The sequence below is a fragment of the Lepus europaeus genome, chromosome 12, assembly GCF_033115175.1.
Source record: "Lepus europaeus isolate LE1 chromosome 12, mLepTim1.pri, whole genome shotgun sequence".
NCBI lineage: Eukaryota > Metazoa > Chordata > Mammalia > Lagomorpha > Leporidae > Lepus > Lepus europaeus.
This window is the reverse complement of record NC_084838.1, coordinates 4,527,801-4,546,082: the sequence shown is the minus strand read 5'-3', so window position 1 is coordinate 4,546,082 and position 18,282 is coordinate 4,527,801. Positions and strand designations below refer to the sequence as shown.

At 54.9% G+C, this 18,282-nt stretch overlaps 1 protein-coding gene across 2 annotated transcripts in view; it reads left to right on the top strand.

Moving 5' to 3' along the window:
• FUBP3 (far upstream element binding protein 3) overlaps window positions 1–18,282 on the top strand; it is a 49,797-nt gene that overhangs the window by 15,925 nt on the left and 15,590 nt on the right. For both annotated transcript variants that reach the window (XM_062207372.1, XM_062207371.1), the window contains exons 3-7: window positions 11,638–11,671; window positions 13,759–13,808; window positions 14,201–14,272; window positions 15,440–15,497; window positions 17,263–17,425. In XM_062207372.1, the coding sequence (XP_062063356.1) occupies window positions 11,638–11,671; window positions 13,759–13,808; window positions 14,201–14,272; window positions 15,440–15,497; window positions 17,263–17,425 (377 nt within the window). The remainder of the gene's footprint in view (window positions 1–11,637; window positions 11,672–13,758; window positions 13,809–14,200; window positions 14,273–15,439; window positions 15,498–17,262; window positions 17,426–18,282) is intronic.

The following is an 18,282-nucleotide window of genomic DNA, read 5'->3' as shown; positions in this document are numbered from 1 at the left end:
CTGTGCTGTCTGTGTCTTCGCCTCATCAGAAAGCCGTAAAGCGAAGTAACCTTTTTACCTCTCAGGGCAGCCATGCTTTTGGTTCCTCCTGTGGGACCTCAATGTAAAAATGCAACTAAGTTGTCTGGCTCTGAGCACAGATCTTATTAATGGGCAGTGTCTCTGCGGCCCGGTGTTTCCAGAAATAGCGATCAATATGTTTCACAAGTCATTTAGGCTGCTTTCCCTTGCTGCGTGGAGTCGAAGTGCTGGAGTGTGTGTGTGCAGTGAGCGGGGGCTGCCCAGCCAGCGCCGCTCTGCGGGGGCTCTGCCATCACTGTTCCGCACGCCCCTCGTGGAAGAAATCAGTCCGGGGCTCCGAGCTCACGGCAGAGAACTGGGCAGCGGGCAGGTGGCCACCTCAGCCAGGCTCACCCACAAGTCTGTTGTCCACAAATCTGTTGTTTTCCTTTTTTTTTTTTTTTAAGATTTATTTATTTATTTATTTGAAAGTCAGAGTTACACAGAGAGAGAAGAAAAGGTAGAGAGAGAGAGATTTTCCATCCGCTGGGTCACTCCCCAGTTGGCCACAATGGCCAAAGCTGCGCCGATCCAAAGCCAGGGCCAGGAGCTTCTTCCAGGTCTCCCATGTGGGTGCAAGGGCCCAAGGACTTGGGCCATCTTCTGCTGCTTTCCCAGGCTGTAGCAGAGAGATGGATCAGAAGTGGAGCAGCTGGGACTCGAACTGGCTCCCATATGGGATGCCAGCACTGCAGGCGTCAGCTTTACCTGCTACACCACAGCACCAGCCCCAGGTCAGTTGTTTTCGATAACCACAGGTCTTTGCCTGTTTGCCCTTGGGGACTCACATCCGTAGAAACGGAAAATGAACATGGTTTCTCTTTTCTCCTACTCGCTCTGAGGCCTGACAGTAGGGAAATGCCAAACAGCTGCCTTGCGTGCTGTGCCCACGCTCGTGCCCCACAGCACGCCTGGTGTCTGAGGACAGCACGCAAGGCCTCCCCCAGCACGGCCACGTCCTCTCTCCTCGTGGGCCCTGTGCAACTATCAGAGTTGGGCAAGTCCTCCCTTTCTCTCGTGCCCGTGGAGTTCAGGGTTGAGCTCAGCACGATCCCCGGGTGGTTGGGGCTGCCACGGCCTTGCCTCATCGCCTGCCCCCTGCCAGGTTTGCTCTCTGCGGAGACGGTGAACACATGAATGAGCCAGCTTGTCGAGGGAGAGGTGCTCGCGGCTCCCTGACCGCCCTCCAGCGCTCACGGTCTGCTCGTGTGTGAGAACTTGGAGAAGCAGCTACAGAACGGGGGGCCCGAAGCCCGGCACCCCAGGGCGTGGCAGTGGGGTCTGTTTGGTTTGGCGTGGGTGGTTTGGGAGCCACTCACCAGATCACTTCTGCAGCAATGTGAACTTTCTAACTTTCCTGCGAAGCAGAGTTCTGTAACCTTTATGTGGTTAAAGTTCAGTCCCCTGGAAACTTTTTGGAGGTGTTTCTCTTAGGTCTCTTGAAAAATACTTCAACTCTGAAATGAAGTGGAAGACCCTGCACGGGGGTTTATCCAGAACACGGGGGCTTGCAGACGCGTGCGCGCGGGCGTTACACAGCGTGCTAAGTGCTGAGCCTAGGGGAGGTTGTTCCTGGCGCAGAAAGGCTTTGGTGGGTTGAGTGCCAGGGAGTGGCCACGTGGCTGGTGCCAGGGCCTGTGTGGAACCCGGCACGAGCCGGCTTTCACAGGCTGTCTGGTGCCTCTTCCTGGGAAGAGCAGCCATCCCACCGCCCTCCAGCTTCGGATCCGTCGTTAGCGTCTTCGGCGTGACTCCGTGCTTTCTGACAGTCTTTCCCCTTTCTGCTCTCAGCTGTGGCACCTTTTCCATCTGGTATGTCCCTCGTGCCACAGCTGGGGCCAGTCTGACCAGTTCTGTCCCTCTGCTCCAAGCCCAGTGACAGTTCTGGTGACCAGGAACTCCAGGTCTTCCCTGCCTGCTCTTCCGGAACTGCATCCCCCGTCGCAGCTGTGGACTTGGCCTTGAGGGCCAAGAGAGAACTGGCGGGGCTTCTCAGAGAGCCCTGTCTCAGCCCGTCTCTTCCCTCCCTGCGGTGTCCAGCTGCGGTGCCACCAGAGAGGCAGAGACAGAGATCTTCCCTCCCCCGGTTCATTCCCCAGAAGGCCACCACTGAAGCTAGGAGCAGGAGCTCCATCTGGGTCTCCCACAAGGGTGGCGGGGCGCAGACTTGGGCTGCAGCCTTCACAGGTGCGTCAGCAGGGAGCTGGATCAGAAGTGGAGCAGCCAGGACCTGAGCTGTGGCTTCTCTGTGGGATGCCAGCTTAGCCCCAGCGCCCGCCCCCCACTTCCCTTTGTCCTGCCTCCCTCTGCTCAGCTCCCTTGTCCTGCCCCCACCCCACCAGCGAAGGACGAATCACGCTCTGCTCTGAACCTCTCCAGTGGTTCGTTTGTCCCCTTTGTACAAGGGCAGTTCCCAGGCCTGCAAAGTCCCCTGTGCTGTGTGCAGGTCCCGGACCCACCGGCTGCCTTTCCTGCTAGTTGTGTGCTGTGTGCAGAGATGGCCTTCGTCCCCCTTTGGGCTTTCGGTACTGAATGCTCTCTTCAAGCAGAAGTCTCCTTTGTATCCTACAATTAGCATTTGATAACTTTTGTCAAGAATAAGCTTCAAGTTTAAGAGAATGAGAGAACCAGGTGCGGGCGGGGGAGGGGAGCTGTTTGACCTGGTGGTTAGGGGCCGCTTGGGACACCTGTGTCCTACATCACAGTGACTGATTTCAGGTCCTGCCTCTGCTCCCCATTTCGGCTTCCTGGCAGGCAGCAATGAATGCTCCTCTGCCACCCACACAGGAGACCTGGGGTCCCCAGTCCCAGCCACGCCTGGCTCCTTGGGAGTGAACTGCTCTCTCTCGCTGTCTCTCTCTCCCCCCTCCCTCATTCTCTCTCCTTCCCTTCACTCCCCCTTCTGTCTCTGTCTGCCTCTTTAAATAAATAAATACTTTTTAAAATAAAGTTTTTAACAAAAAATTAAAGAGAGGCATTAGTTGGATGGCTTAGAAGTGCACATTTAAATTTCATCTAAATCATGGGTTAGCAAGCTTGTCTTAAAGGGCCACACAGTAAATATTTCAGGCTTGCAGGGCCTGTGTTCCAGATGCTCAGCTGTGCCTTGGAGCGCAGAAGCAGGCAGGGACAGCGCGTGTGCAAGCGACTGGGCACGGCTGTGCTCCACCTCCAGAACCGGCGGCTGGCCCTCGGCGGAGTTCGTCAGCCCCTGGTCCCAAGTGAGCCGCCGCAGATGGCTGCTTCTGACACTGCCTTACTGTGCTTGCTCCGTTCCTTCAACACGCGTCCCGCTCCTGGCTGCCTGGGAACACGGGCCATTCCCCAAGGCTAGCCCAGAGCCGGCTGACACGTGCGGAAGCCACTTTGTCGCTTCCCCTCTGCCGACAGCTCGAGGAGCTCAGCCTTTCTGGGTTGCCACTGGGCAGAGTTATAGGAGTCGTGGACCCCTGTGCCGCTTCAGTTAAGCCAAGCTCCTCTGCTCTCTAAACAGTGGCCTGGGGCCAGAACTTGGAAGAGAGTGCAGTTGCTGCCCCTGGGGCGCAGGGCCGGCAGCCTTGCAGTGACCTGGAGGCTGCACCTGCCTCCCTACCAGACTTTGGTGTTTGTGTCGCGCCTTTGGATCCAGTGCCAGGCTTTCTAGCTTTAGTTTTAGATGGTTCCTTTGGAGAGAAGGGAGCGTTCTTGTGTGTTCATACCATCCAGTGAATCATTTACAGGGAGATGGCAGGAAGATGTGTTATGATCTTTTCCACGTTTTGTTTCTGCACTTGTGGCATGGGGCAAAGAAAAGGAGAAAAACAAGGAGGAAGGAAAGGGTTTTAATTGCAGACTTTAGGAAGGAGAGGCGAGGGGCACTGATGCTGGGTGCTGAGTGCCAAGGTTCTTCCTGCCGGGTAGCCTGGGTGGGCACCAGAGTGTGCCACTTGGTGAGAAGGGAAAACAGCTTTCCTGAATGGAGGATAGTGAGGAATGCTGGGGGTGAGAAGCCAAGACCAGACCAAATCCCCGAGAGTGGAGCGGCTGGAACGGGAGCTGCTCGCGGGGCAGTGGATGGAGTGAGCGGGGGTGTTGTCGGGCAGCAGGCTGCAGGAGTGAGTGGTGCTGGTGGATTGGAGCACTCCTTTCCCAGCTCTTTGATTCTCTCCAACTTCGTCCCTGAAGTGGACCTGAGAACTCCGTGTGTGCTGGGGGTGCCGTGCCCCTGCTGTGCCCTGCACATGGACTCCCCTCGTTTGCTCTCTCGTGGTACACCCTGGGCTGCTGACCCAGGAGCTCTGGGTGAGAGATCCTAAGGAAACAGCGTAGTGCTGGCAGGAAACACAGAAGGGGGCCGGTCTTGATTTTATCCAGGCAACAACTTATGTCCAAGGCTCTGCAACCTCCCACCTCCTCGCCGCCCATTCCTTTCTTCCTCACTCCCTCTCATCCATCTTTCCATTTCAGGATAATTCTAGAGTTTGGTGTCGTGGGGTAAGCCGCTCCTCAGGACACCGCGCCCCTTACAGAGGGCCTGGTTCAAGCCCTGCCTCCACTTGCTGTCCAACTCCCTGCTGATGTGCCTGGGTGGCAGCAGACGGTGGTCCACGTCCCGGAGTTCCTGCCGCCATGTGGGAGACCCAGATGGAGCTCCGGGCGTAGGCCTCACTCTGCTTCAGCCATTGCAGGCATTTAGGTGGTGAACCAGGAGGTGGAAGAGCTCTTCCCCATCTGTTGCTCAAACTTTCAAATAAATAAATCTTAGAAAAGAAGCGAAGCGGTAGTCGCGTGGCCACTCACGTATGTGTGAGTTGGAAAAAAGGGGCGAGAGTTTTCGTGGCTGGGCTGAGTGTGATCTGATGGGCCAGCTGGTAACGGCTTCACCTTGGTGGAAGAGTAGACATGTTCCCAGAAATGAATGCTCTGAATTTGCAGTGTCCGGGTTGTGACCCGACTCATATAGTCAGCACCTCTGTCATTCTTCACTACTGCTGACCTGGGGAAAAAATTGAGACGTCAAATGCTTTCCAAGTTCTTGTAAGGCACGTGCTAGCCAACATGGCTTGGCGCCCTGACGGGGCATCCAGGGTTCGCTCAGGGAGCTTTTCAGAGCTCATCTTGGCAGTGCAACCTCTCTGCAAAACAGCTGGGAGTCTTGTGGGGCCACCTGCACTTTCCTTGCAGCCCCAGCTGCTCTGCTGAACATCTGCTCCCGGAAGGCGAGAACCCCGTTCACACATCTTCACCTCTGTGAGCCCCAATTCAGAACAGCCTAGGTGCCCCTCCGCAGGTGGTGCTTGAGCAAACAGTGGCTCATCCATCCTGGGGAATATTACTCAGCAGTACAAAGGAACCACCTGCTTATACATGTAACCGTTGCGATAAAATTGCTGGAAAATTAGATAAAAAGTGGATTCCAAAAGATTACATACTGTGATCCCCTTTCTATATTGTTTTTGGAATGGAGAACAGATTAGTGGTTGCCAGGGCTTAGGGATTAAGTGCTGGGGGTGGGGAGTCCTGGATAGAACATGAGATCGCCGCTAGAAGGGAACTTGAAGTTTAAACTCCTTGTGTATAGATGAGGAAACTAATGTCAGAGTAGCTGGTGTCTGGAGAGCAGTGACAGGAGGGAGGCCTGAGCCTGGGACTCCCTTACGCCGTAACAGTGTTGTGCAGGAAATGTGGGCTCAGATCTGATCCAGGTGAGGATCCCAGCTCTGCCAGCTGTTGGCCATCTGACTCCGGGAAGGTTGCTCACCATCTCTCAGCCTCTGTTTTCTTCCCTGTGAAGTGGAACTAATAATGCCTACATTATGAGATTTTTGTTAAGAATTACATCATTTTCAAAGTTCAGAATATCACAGGGTCAGGCGTATGGCACAGCAGATAAAGCTGTCGTTGGGAACACACGCGTCTCATGTCAGAGTGCCCGAGATTGAGTCCTGCCTCCATTTCTGATCCAGCTTCCTGCTAGTGCATCTGGGAGGCGGCAAGCAATGGCCCAGGCACTTGGGTTCCTGCTACCCAGGAGGAGTTCCTGGCTCCTGGCTTCAACCTGGCCTAACCCTGGCTATTACAGGCATTTAGGGGATGAACCAGCAGATAGAAGATTTGATCTTGAGGCCAACACTGTGGCATAGTGGATAAAGCCATATGGGTACCGGTTCAAGTCCCAGCTGCTCCACTTCTCTACTGTGGCCTAGGAAAGAATAGAAGATGGTCTGAGCACGTGGGTCCCTGCACCGCATGGGAGACCCAGAAGAAGCTCCTGACTCTTGGCTTCAGACCACCACAGTTCCGGCCATTGCAGCCATCTGGGGAGTGAACCAGCGGATGGAAGACCTCTCTCTCTGCCTCTGCCTCTCTATAACTGCCTTTCAAACAAATAAATAAATCTTTTAAAAAAAAATAAGCGATTTGATCTTGTTCTCTGTCTCCCTCACTTCCCCTCCCTTCTTTTCACTCCCTCCCTGTTCAGCCTTTCAAATACATCAGTGAATACAGGGGCTGGCGCTGTGGCGCGGTGGATTAAGCCATCACCTGAGCATCAGCATCCCACATGGGCACCGGCTTACGTCCTGGCTGCTCCACTTCCCATCCAGCTCCCTGCCAATGCACCTGGGAAAGCAGCAGAGGACAGCCCAAGTGCTCAGGCCCCTGCACCCACGTGGGAGACCTGGATGAAGCTCCTGACTTTGATCTGGTCCAGCCCTGACCGTTGTGCCCATTTGGGAAATGAACCAGCAGGTAGAAGATCCCTCCCTCCCTTCCTCCCTCCCTCCCTCCCTCCCTCTCTCCCTCTCTCCCTGGCTGCCTCTGTCTCTCTATAACCCCACCTTTCACATAAATAAATCTTTAAAAAAAAAAAAAATTCACAGTATGAAAAATACTGATATTGCCTGGGTGCAGGCGTTTGGCTCAGCAGCTAGGTGGCTCTGGGATGCCTGCTTCCAAGTCCCAGCTACGCTACTTCCAGGCCAGTTTCCTGCTGCTGTGCATCTTGGGAGGTGCAGATGATGGTTCCAGTACTTAGATCCTGGGGCTGGCACTGTGGCATAGTGGATAAAGGCGCAGCCTGCAGTGCCGGCATCCCCTATGGGCGCCAGTTCGAGTCCTGGCTGATCCAGCTCTCTGCTCTGGCATGGGAAAGCAGTGGAAGATGGCCCAAGTCCTTGGGCCCCTGCACCCACATGGGAGACCCAAAAGAAGTTCCTGGCTCCTGGCTTCAGATCAGTGCAGCTCCGGCTGTTGTGGCCATCTGGGGAGTGAACCAGCAGATGGAAGACCTCCTTCCCTGTGTAACTCTGACTTTCAAGTAAATAAATAAATCTTTTTTTAAAAAAATACTTAGGTCCCTCCCCACCCATGCTGGTGACCATTTCAGTTTTTAATAAAGCTGATTGTGATGACCCCCACCATGGATTTTATGGCCACTGGCTTAAATGGAAATAAGGCACGATGCTGTGAACATAGTGCCTTAGAATTGCTTTTCTTTTAATGTCACTCTGTTGCTCCTTGGATCAGACTTTGGACAGGTACTTTGTGTGTTGGTGAGGCGCCAAGTCCTGATGAGCCCTCTACCCTGGGAGCCCAGGTCCAGTGTCCTGATCACCCAGTTCTTTGCTCTCTCCTCTAGACTCCAAGCTCTTTGAGGACAAAGCTTGTCTTGTTGGATTTTATCGCTAGAACTTAGCACAGCAACTTAGTACCTGACGAGCAGCGCTGGAGAGTGGAAGTGTTCAAACCCCAAGGCCAAGGGTGGGGAGGCAGAGTGGGTGTGGCACTCACTTGGGCGCAGCACAAACCCCTCACCTAGAGGGGACTGTGCCTTTCTCCTCCTCAGAGTGGGAATGGGGGTCTAGGTGCCCCCTCCCCGTTGGTCTCCTGTGGGACTGCATGAGTGAGCAGATGAGGTCCTAGTGTGGCTGCTGCCGCCGGGCTTTGCCACTCCCAAAACCATAGCAAGCCACAAGTCAGAGTGACATTTTGAAGATAAGTTTGAGTTTACTCTTACTTAAAAAAAATAACTTGCAAACTTGATAACAGATTACTTTCCAAGGGCCTCTGGGCTACAGGCAGCATATCAGTGTTCTGTGGCCCAGGGGCGAGCCTAGCTGCCTAGAACACAGGAAGCCTTTGTATTGACCCTGGGAGAAAAGCTTTTTAAAAATGCTGTGGATCTGCACAGCTAACTCTGTGTGTTACTGGCCTTAGGGGCTCGGAAAGAGTCGGAAGAGGCCGGATTCCAAAGGAGGATGGGGACGATTGTTTTCCTAATCTGAAGAGGAAGTTCCCGTTTGTTTGTTTGTTTCTGCCAGTCCTGTAAAAACTGAGGGCATGGTTCCCTCCCTGCCTCCCACTGCTGCCCGTGCGCCAGCCCAGGCTTCTCCAGGGCTCATTCGTGCTTCCTTGGGCTTTGGGGGGTGGGCGTGACTGTTAAAATGGATTCCTGTCAGGAAGACGGGCATGTTTCCCTGTGGTGTTTTGTTGGCATTTCTTTTGGGGGAGCAAAATGAAGACTTTTTCCTCCATGTTAATGGAAAAAAAAATCTATCTGGCCCCCTGATTTTTTTTAAGATGATTATTGCAATTGGCAGAGTGTTACCGGGCAGGAAGACTGTCTGTTATCGTGGGATGACTCGCCTTGTGGGAAGGTCATTTTTCCATCCGTGGCCCAGGCGGCTGTGTAGTAGAGTGTGCAGAGCCAATGAGACCCACACCTGTGTGTGCGCGTGCGCTAGAATTGAGCGGAGGGGAACTTAGGAAGCATTGCTGGCCAGTGTGCACCATTAACGGGAAATTGGACTGATTTTATTCAGCATTTTCCCTTTTTCGCAGTAAAATGACTGCAGTTACCATTACATTGAGCTTGATGGGTGTCCCCGTCTGCCGCCTCGGTAACCTCCTGGCCAGGAAGACGGAGCGGTCTCCCTCTCTGGAGTCGGACATAGTGGTTTGCTTCTGAGCGCCGTCTAACTGCTGGTTTTCATCTTCAGGTACCGAATGGGACTGTTTCCCAAGGGAATGAAACTTTAGGTCGTGCGTTACAGCCTTGGGCTGCAGCATTGGCATGGAGGAGGGAGACAGGTTGGCCTTCTTAAGGGTCCACCAGCTCAGAGTTGACACTGGATTTGAATTTGATTTCATTCCTCACAGCTCGGCTCCTCTGTGGGATGATGGTGTGAGCGCTTCCAGTGTGTGCCTGTGTGGGCACCTCCCCTTGTCAGCAAAGCGGCCTGCTGTCAGAAGTGGTGCTGTGTGCTTAGCGCCTGTGCCACACGCTCTGCCGTCACACGGGACTGTCCATGTTTCTGATGAGCAGGATCGTGAATGGCTTGGACAGAAGCCCTGTGACCATGCTTGCAAGTCCCATGGCGTCCTTTATGGTAGCATCATCCCTTTCCCTGTCTCACTGGCTCTCCTGGCTTAGACAGAAACACCGCAAGATCATCAGCCTGCCTTTTTTTTTTTTTTTCTTTTTTTTTTTTTTTAGTAGAAATTTTCTGGGAGGTTTTTGTGTTTTTTCCTTTTTCTTTTTCTTTTTTTTTTTTTGGTTTTTGTGTTTTTATAATTTTTTTTAATTATTTACTTTCTTTGTTATTTGAAAGGCAGAGAGACAGAAAAAAGATCTTCCATCCACTGGTTCACTCCCTAAATAACCACAGCAGCTGGGGCTGTGCCAGGCTGAAACCAAGAGTCTGATACTCAAGCTGGGTCCCCCGGGTGGCTGTCAGCGACCTGGGAACTTTAGCCATCGGGCTGCCTCCCCAAGTACGTGTGCAGGGGGCAGCGTTGGCATCAGAGGTGGGACTTGCTCTCAGCCACTCCCGAGCAGCAGCTTAGCCAGTGTGCCAAGCACTTTTCCCATCGTCAGCCTTTTGATGTCACTGGCCCAGCAGCACAGGGAGCCAGGTGCCGCAGCCCTGCCTCCTTGGTCTTTTGGGGAACAGCCTGTGTCCTCCGTGGTCACTGTAAGACAGTTCTGTCGCTCTGTCTCTAGTGGGGTCTGCACTCACTGAGAGAGGGATTCCCGTAGTTGCCTGGGAAGCCGAGCCCAGCCTGGAACGAGAATGGCTGCCCAGACTCGTGGGTGCTGCCTTGGCGATGAGCTCGTGCTCCTCCCCGCAGGCTTCCACCATGGACGTCCTCTTTGGGTCATCCAGGGCTGAGGCCTTCCCTAAGCTGCCCGACCCATACGAGAGCGTGTGTCACATTCCACAGTGGACGTCCTCTTTGGGTCATCCAGGGCTGAGCCCTTCCCTAAGCTGCCCGACCCATACGAGAGCGTGTGTCACATTCCACAGTGGACGTCCTCTTTGGGTCATCCAGGGCTGAGCCCTTCCCTAAGCTGCCCGACCCATACGAGAGCGCATGTCACATTCCAGCTAGACGTGCAGGAGGGACATTTTGAAGATTCAACACAAAACAACCTCTTACCCCAAGATGAGCAGGCTGATAGTCCAGTGTCAATACTGTGGCTGCAGACGTTGTCTTGCTATTGATCCAGAAGGAATAATACTTATTGACTCAGTAGCTCCACTCACTTTTACTTTTTGCTAGCATTGTTTCCCTGTGCGTTTTCTCTCCTTAGACTATCATGATCTGGTTTCCCTCCCTTGTCTCTCTATGACTAGCTGCTGTCGATAGAGGAAGGTGGGATTGAGTTTGAACAGAAAGAGATTGAAGCTGTGTGTTTCAGACGTCAGACCATGTCACTCTGGCCGAAAGTGGTGGAATCGATCCTTTCCCACTCATCTCTTATCTGTCCTTAGGATAAGTTTTGCCAGAGACGTGTTTCTGAGAGCGCTTTGTAGCGTCTTGTCACAGTCCTTCAGTCCGCCCTAATGTCTTTAGGGTTCACTCTCTCATTCGCTGTGCGATGCCACAGAATCATTTTGCTGAGGGCTGGTGAAAGAGATGCTCATCAGCGGCTAGGAGAGGAGAAGCTGGAGCGAAAAGCGTGGCTACCGTGGCCGTGTGGGGCTGTGACTGCGTGGTCAGTTCTGCTAAGAGGCTGGTGGGCCCCATTGTCTCTGCGGTACGAGCTTGAGAGGCAGTGACTCGCTCTCGTGTCCACGACAGGGCCCGGGCCGGAGGAGGCCGGAGGCGCTGGTGGAGATGCTGTGCTGCTGGGGGCGTCCCGGCTGCATCCAGCAGAACATATGTGCCCGTTCTTAGCGGCCGCAGCTGCCGCAGAGCCCCGGACAATGCTGCCGAGGGGGTTGGAGCTTCTCATTTGTTTTTAAAAGAGGGGGGGAGCTCTCATTGAGTTTGGGTCCAGAGCGGGAGGGAGGGAGGAAGTTAGAGGGATTTAGGCAAGCAGGATTTTCTCCCAGGCCTCTCAGCATGTGGACACACAGATCAATGTCTTATCCTGCGTTCAGCTGGACACTGGGTTAGAGACTGTTGATCAGGACGTCCCCTCCTGTTTCGTATCATGTAACGCATTCATGGCAGCCACTGAGCCTAAATTGCTGTTTGCTTTCTTTCTGCCTGCCTTTTCTTCCCCCGCAATGGTAAGAACTCGTGTAAAGATGAAGTTAGTTTATCCGTGCTAATGCTTTGATTTTTCTTTTCTCTTTCTCTTTGCCACAGTAGGTAACCAGTTAGGGGCCCTGGTACATCAAAGGTAAGCAGTGGGTTATGTTTTATTATTTATTGATCATTTCTAATTGTTTATTGATCCACCATCTGTACTAGAGTGTTAGAAAGTCAGAGGTTGGGAGTGTGGAAAACCACGGGCTAGATTTCTTTAAGACTCGAGGTTTTTGCTAGCCCTTTCCAAGACCGTGTACGCTCAAGGAATAAACCGACGCAAGGGATCAACGCCAGACAGACTAGTACATGAAGACTCGAGGGGAGCGCAGTCGGTCTTTCTTCTGACGTACGTTTAACTTAGAGGGAAAGAATGTGAAATGTTCCTCCTGGCTTAGGGGTCCTCAGTTTCTTAGGAATCCTTCGCCTCTTCTCTTGCGAAGATGTTCTGAAGCGCCAGGTGCCGGGCCCTGACCAGATGCTGTTGGGGGCAGGGCAGTGTGGGCCTGAGGGGACCTGCCAGAGAAGCTCACCGGGTGCCCCTGGGTTCTCTGCCTCTGCTTCCCTCGGGACCGTCCTCTGCATGTTGGGAATTCAGAGATAGCCAGTGCACCAGATCGGAGGTTTGTGATCCCGAGTCCTGTGCACTGGGAGTCCTGCGTACGGCTGGCCCCCGCGACACATTCCTCGCCTCACTCGCAGGGAGACAGCCCTGTGTAACCACCAGGCAGCCATGACCCGGAAGAGCTACCCTGGCTTCTCCTCTAGTTCTGTCCTTGTTTGTTAATGAAAATGGAAAGAAGCCGGTTTCTGGGTTTGCCTGCTGGTGGTTCCTGAGGCCACAGGTGCTGGGCTCTTGTCTCCAGGTGTCTGGGCTGTGTGCATGTGTGAGTCGCAGGCTTGTATTGAGAGCAGGGCCTTTCCTCCCGGGAGCCCGGAGCGCCTCCTGGCACCTTGCTGCTCGCAGAGGCCAGGGGCTGCTTGAGTCGCATGGTCGCGTGGGGTCCCAGGTCAGATTTTCCCAGAGCAGGAACGGCTGTGGGACACATGATGGGAGTAGCACCTCGTGGCTGCATGTCCAGAGCTACAGCTGCCCTCGCAGGGGACGGGAAGGCCAGCGAGCGTTGGCGTTAGATCGTCGTCTTGTGGGTAGGAGGCCAGGAAAGGCCTGGTTTGGGGGTGACCACGTATATCTCGAGAGACTGAGAATCCCTCCTGGTCCGTACGCTGAGGGTGTGAGCCCCCCGGGAAGACTGCTCCCATGAACACGATGCTGTGGCGAGTGCTGTTCACGCTGTTGCGTTTCTTTCAAGTGCTGCACTTCGCACTTGCCCTAAAAACGTGCTTTATTCAGTCCTTCCCACGGTGGGTAAAAGCCTGGCTGTGCTAAAGATGTTTAAAAATGCTTGCTTGGGTTTTTTTTTTTTTTTTTTTTTTTTTTTTTTTTTTGCATTTAGTTTCCTCCTAAGGTAAATGTTTAGATTTAATTGCTTTCTGGGGTGTTGGACAAATTGGATCTTGTCCACAATACACTATGGCAAATTCAAAGGCTTGAGAGAGCCAGTACAGTAGTTGTTTTAAAGAAAGGGACATGATGCGTGGGGCAGCGTTACCCAGAGCTGCCCTGCAGGCTCCCTGCGTCCGTCCCTGTGTCCTGCGTGGCGCTGATTAGGCCTTTGTGGGATGCTGGTGCCATTTGGGGCATCTTACCCTAATAGATAGGTAGGTAATTTGGAGACAGGCCAGAAGTCGCGGTAGTAGGATTGGGAAGCAAGGCATGTTGGAGAGCAGTTGCGAGTCTGCCTCGCCCCGAGAGGAGGCACTGAGATAGAAGTCTGAACGTCTCCCCAAGCCCCACAGCGTCCCCGTGGGTCCTGGGACTGAGGGCCCCGCCCGAGAGAGGACCGTGAGCTAGAAGGGAGGCTGGGAGGAGCCGCGTGAGGAAAGGCGCTGTGGGAGGGGTTGATGGTTTAGTGAAGATTGGCGGTTCTTCCTGTGGTGCAGGAGGGAGGAGGCTCGGATCTTTCCAGGGAGCGGGGGAGTGACACTGCAGGTGCGGGTGGATTTTTTTGGCCAGATTTTTGTGACTTCTTGCAAGCCTTGATCTTGGAACACTGGCAGGATGGGAAGTTTGGGAAATCCTGTATTCTATAATTTATCCAAAATGTTCTTTGTTTTTAGGGCAGTAATTACAGAAGAATTCAAAGTGCCTGATAAAATGGTAGGATTTAGTAAGTATCTGCCCGCTCCTGCCCTGGTTCCTGTCTGTCCTGTCTGTCGTGACCTCCGGCCGGGGCGGCCCTGGACCAGAGCGCTCTTCACGCGTGTCCTCGGCAGCCCAAGATGCTGCCTGCCCCTCTCCGGGCTGAGAGAGACCAGCGCGTTGGGCCAGGGCCCTACCCTTCTCGGCACCCCCCCCCCCCCCCCCAGCCAGAATGCCCTGTGCCTATCTGCTGTACTTAACACGCAGCTCCTGCTGCCGTGGTGCCCAGAGACTTGAGGGGGCCAGCTTGACTTGTGGTGCTGTGAGCCAAGTGTAATGTTTATGGAATTAATTAAGCCGTTCATGCATGGTTACGTGGGGAGCAGAAGGCAGATTCTGACCCATTTCAATCTGTTGCAGTTATCGGCAGGGGAGGTGAGCAGATCTCACGGATTCAGGCCGAATCTGGTTGCAAAATTCAGATTGCTTCAGGTAAGGATTTCCGTGGTGCACAGATCTGTTTGCTAGAAGTCAGTGTTTTGTAAGGGTCCTGGCTTCTGTCCCTTGGCTCGTTGCTTAGGTGTTTAGGGGTGTGGGTAAGTATATGCAATTGTTGTCGTCCTTGCACGTCTGGAGCTGGGCTCTCAGATGAACTCCAGAAAGACTGGAGCAGAAGCTGCCCAGAGTCGGAGACTCCGTCTGGCTTCCGGTGTGGACCCTCCCGCCGTCTGTGGCCAGGCGGGGCCCCTGCCCAACACCTGCCTCCCTAGGGCCTGTGTTTTCTGCACCAGAATGCTACGGCAGACAGAGCGGGGCCTGCAGGAGTCCCGTGGCTTCAGAGTGCTCCGGGGACCGCACAGCAGCTCCCTGGACAAGACCGGCCCGTCTCTCTGTGGGGTTCTGGCTGAGCTAGTGTGTAGGGAGCACGTTTCAAATGGGCCTCTCCCAGCGGGAGAGAGCGACTGAAGAGCGGTTTTGATTCGATTTACAGTTCGAGCATCTCACTGCAGCCGGACCTCCGTGTGTCGTGACAGCAGAGGTCTGGGGGACCCTGGACTAGCAAACACTTGTCATTGAAAGGGCGCTGAGTGGAGCGTCTCGAAGGCAGGAGCTGCTGTTGGCTCTCTCCCTCTCGCGGTTTTGGTTTTGGTTTTTTAAAGAAGGGCTTCAAGAAGCAGCTCTCTCAGGAACACAGTAAAGTGTGTTGTGTGGTGTTGGAAAGCAAGACTGTTTTCCTCCTGTCAAAAGGCCCAGAACCAGTTGCACATAGTTGTCACAGGTCTCTTGGGATGTTCCCACCGTCACTAGGTGAGGACCCTAAATTGCTTACTCGTGCACCACAGTGCTGGTTGCAGACATGACCGTCCAGTGCTCTGCAAACGTGGAACGGAGGACTGGCAGGATACGGCGACTCGGCAGTCACTGGCACGTGGATGGGTCCCAATGCAGCCAACTTACAAATGTCCGCTGCGTGCTCCAGCCTCCCCCCTGGGGCCTGTTTCCACTTGGAGAACCTAGGCAGAGCCCCTGCTCAGTGCTACACCGCAAGCAGGTGCAGGCGCAGGCCGTGTTCTGGGAGGCTGGCGGCTGTAAGGGACAGTCGGTGCACCGTCGCCTGGTGCCCACCAACACACCTCATCTTCTTGATTCTTCTTGTAGAGAGTTCTGGGATTCCAGAGAGGCCCTGTGTACTTACCGGAACCCCAGAAAGTATTGAGTAAGTTTATTTTATTTACTTTTTCCTTTCACTCTTCCTTCTTCCCCACGTGGGGAGAAATGGAAGGGCAGAACTGTCACTGGAACACTGGATCTGTGCAGTCTGGCACACGAGCAGATGCTAGGGGACAAGACAGGGGTGCCGTGCCAGGCAGTTTTTGTTCCTGTAATCCACGAGGTCCCGTCTTTTCTCCAAACCCTCCAGAGTATCTCACAGCTGTCATAACATCTGTCTCTGTCAGCCAGCCTTCGAGAGTGCCTTCACCCCCAGTGCTCTAATCACCCTACTTCTTCTGTTCACGCCGCCTCCTCCTGAGCAGGACTGGACTAGTAAGGCTGTCGCTCTGGGAACCGCTGAGTCCTGAGACCGTGCGTTTTGCCTGAGGCCGATCCCCTGTCCGTCTGGTCTTTGTGGACCAAGTGACTCCCCCTTCTCGGCCTGGCTGCACTCAGAAGGGGCAGGACGGACCGGCCAGAGGGGCCCTTGCGACAGCAGCCTTTGGACCGCGTTGTCACCCACCCCGCCACCCGTGTGCCCGGAGCCGTGGCCCGGACGCGCTGGAGCGGCTTGCTCTGCTCTTCTTTTCCAGTCTGCCCATGGCCTTGTGTCGGGCACAGGGCGCCAGGCTCTGGCCAGCTCAGGAGACAGGTGGGCGTTCTGTTTCCCTGTGTCAGGGAGCCTGGCCGAGCTCAGCCCCACGAGCAGTGGACCGGAACAGACGCTGCCGCCAGGTGTGCGGGACAGGGCCAGGGCCAGCGCGTGGCTTCGCTGGACTCGAGGCATTTTCCTCCCACAGAGGTCGATCTAGCACACAGGCAAAATGTTAAAAAGCTGGGGTAACCGAGAAGATACCCGGAGCCGAGTCTGTGCACAAAGGCGCAAACCGCACGAGGCGACATCTGTTTCCTGCCTTTCTTCTTCTCCTGTTCTTCTAACCATTCCTGCTTCGTGTCTGCCCGAAGAGCCAAGGCAGTGGGATTATAACTTGAGGAGGAAATTCGTGTTCCTCCGCGCAGTACAGCCAGCCTGTCGAGTGGCTAAATTCCTGTCTGTTAGGGGAACCGAAACATAGACTGCACACAGCGAGTGCACGCGGGAACGCGGCGGACGCAGGCAGGGGGATTCTGGTGCAGAAAAGGAAATCGGCCCGGCAGACGGCATTGGCGGCTGCCTTCCCCGCCACAGCCTCGCACTCTGCCTTCCCCACCCAAATAAATCAGCACGGACTGCTCAGCACGTGGCGTGCAGGGTCCTGCCCCGGCTGACGAGAGCAGCCCAGAGCAGGTAGGTGCCCGTGAGTGCGCGGGCACTGCCTCCCCCGGCCCCCTCCGGCCCCCAGGGGTCACTGGCAGCCTCACTTCAGAGTCAGAGCAGTTCGGTTGGTTGTGGAGAAGAAACCTGGAGTTTGGGAGTTGAAACGACGGCTACTAACCCGCGCTCGCTTTCTCCTCCTCCCTCTCACTGCTCTCTCCTGCTCTCCCCTCACAAGCCTGTGCTGCGTGTTCACCCTGTGAGTGGGCGGGGCTGCCTCCCGGCAGGCGGGAAGGGGCCGCACCCTGCAGCAGCCCCTCACTGAGGCTCCGTGTCGGGACGTGCCATGGCGTCTGTGTGTTGCTTTTAAATTCCAGCCCGTAGCTGGCAGGTGGCAGAAGGCCCCTCGGGTTGTGGGGGCAGGAGCTGGAACTGGATGGAGGGCTGCCTGGTTCCCCCCCTGCACCTGGAGTGGTCCTTTAACGCCGGCTCTCTGTGGTTCTTCTCCCCAAAGACAAGCCAAGCGGCTCCTGGGCCAGATCGTGGACCGCTGTCGGAATGGCCCCGGCTTTCATAACGACGTAGACGGCAACAGCACGATCCAGGAGGTTCTCATCCCTGCGTCGAAAGTGGGTCTGGTCATCGGCAAAGGAGGGGAGACCATAAAGCAGCTGCAGGTACGCGAGCTGCGGACCTCGGTCCCCGTGCTGGAACTTGGCCCAGAGCCAGCCTCCCCGCAGGCTCGGGCCTGTGCCCAGGTGCTTCCACCTTGTTCCTGAGGGGATGAGGCCAGGTGCCAGGGCAAGTGTGCAGCCACTGGTCGCTCACTGCGGGCGCTTTCACAGTGGACGGTGTGGTGTGCAGAGGCGGGGCCCTGCCTTCGCTGTGCAGTCTCGGTGTGCTCGCTCCCTTTCCCAAGAGTGAGAGGGAGAGTGTGCGCCTGTTGTCCTGACGGGAGCTAACGTCCCTCTCCGTGCTCCGTGAATGGTGCCCGCTGTTAGCTCCAGAATCCCTTGTCTGAGACACTTGGGGCCCCTGTAACACCCTCAGAAGCACCAGCTGCACCTGTCTTCCAGCGCATGTTTCCATAGGTGAATGTGGGAACGGCCACTCCCTGAGGACTGGGAATCCGCTCCCCCAGCTCAGCTCTGCTGCCAGAGGAGCTATGAACAGACCTGTAGTTCTGAGTGGGGGGCTTTTTATTTTATTTTATTTTTTATTTTTACAGCTGCAGGTGGGGTTGGGGCCTTTCATTCTCTCGCCTGACCTGGGCCTTGGATTGTAAGTGATGGCCTAGCATAGGATCCACTGCGGAATCTCACAGTTCAGGATTGGTGGTCCCGGGAGCCGCATTTCAGTGCATCTCTTGTTAGCTGTGGAACCGGGGCAGCCCAGCTGCTGGCAGAGTGCCCTTGGTCTGTGGAGTGGGAAGGTAGCGCTTCCCCTACAGTCGTGGGGGAGTTCTAATCAGATGTCTTAGAGCACTTGGATTGGTGGGTAGCATCCTGTAAAAACAGGTCGTTGATGTCCAGAT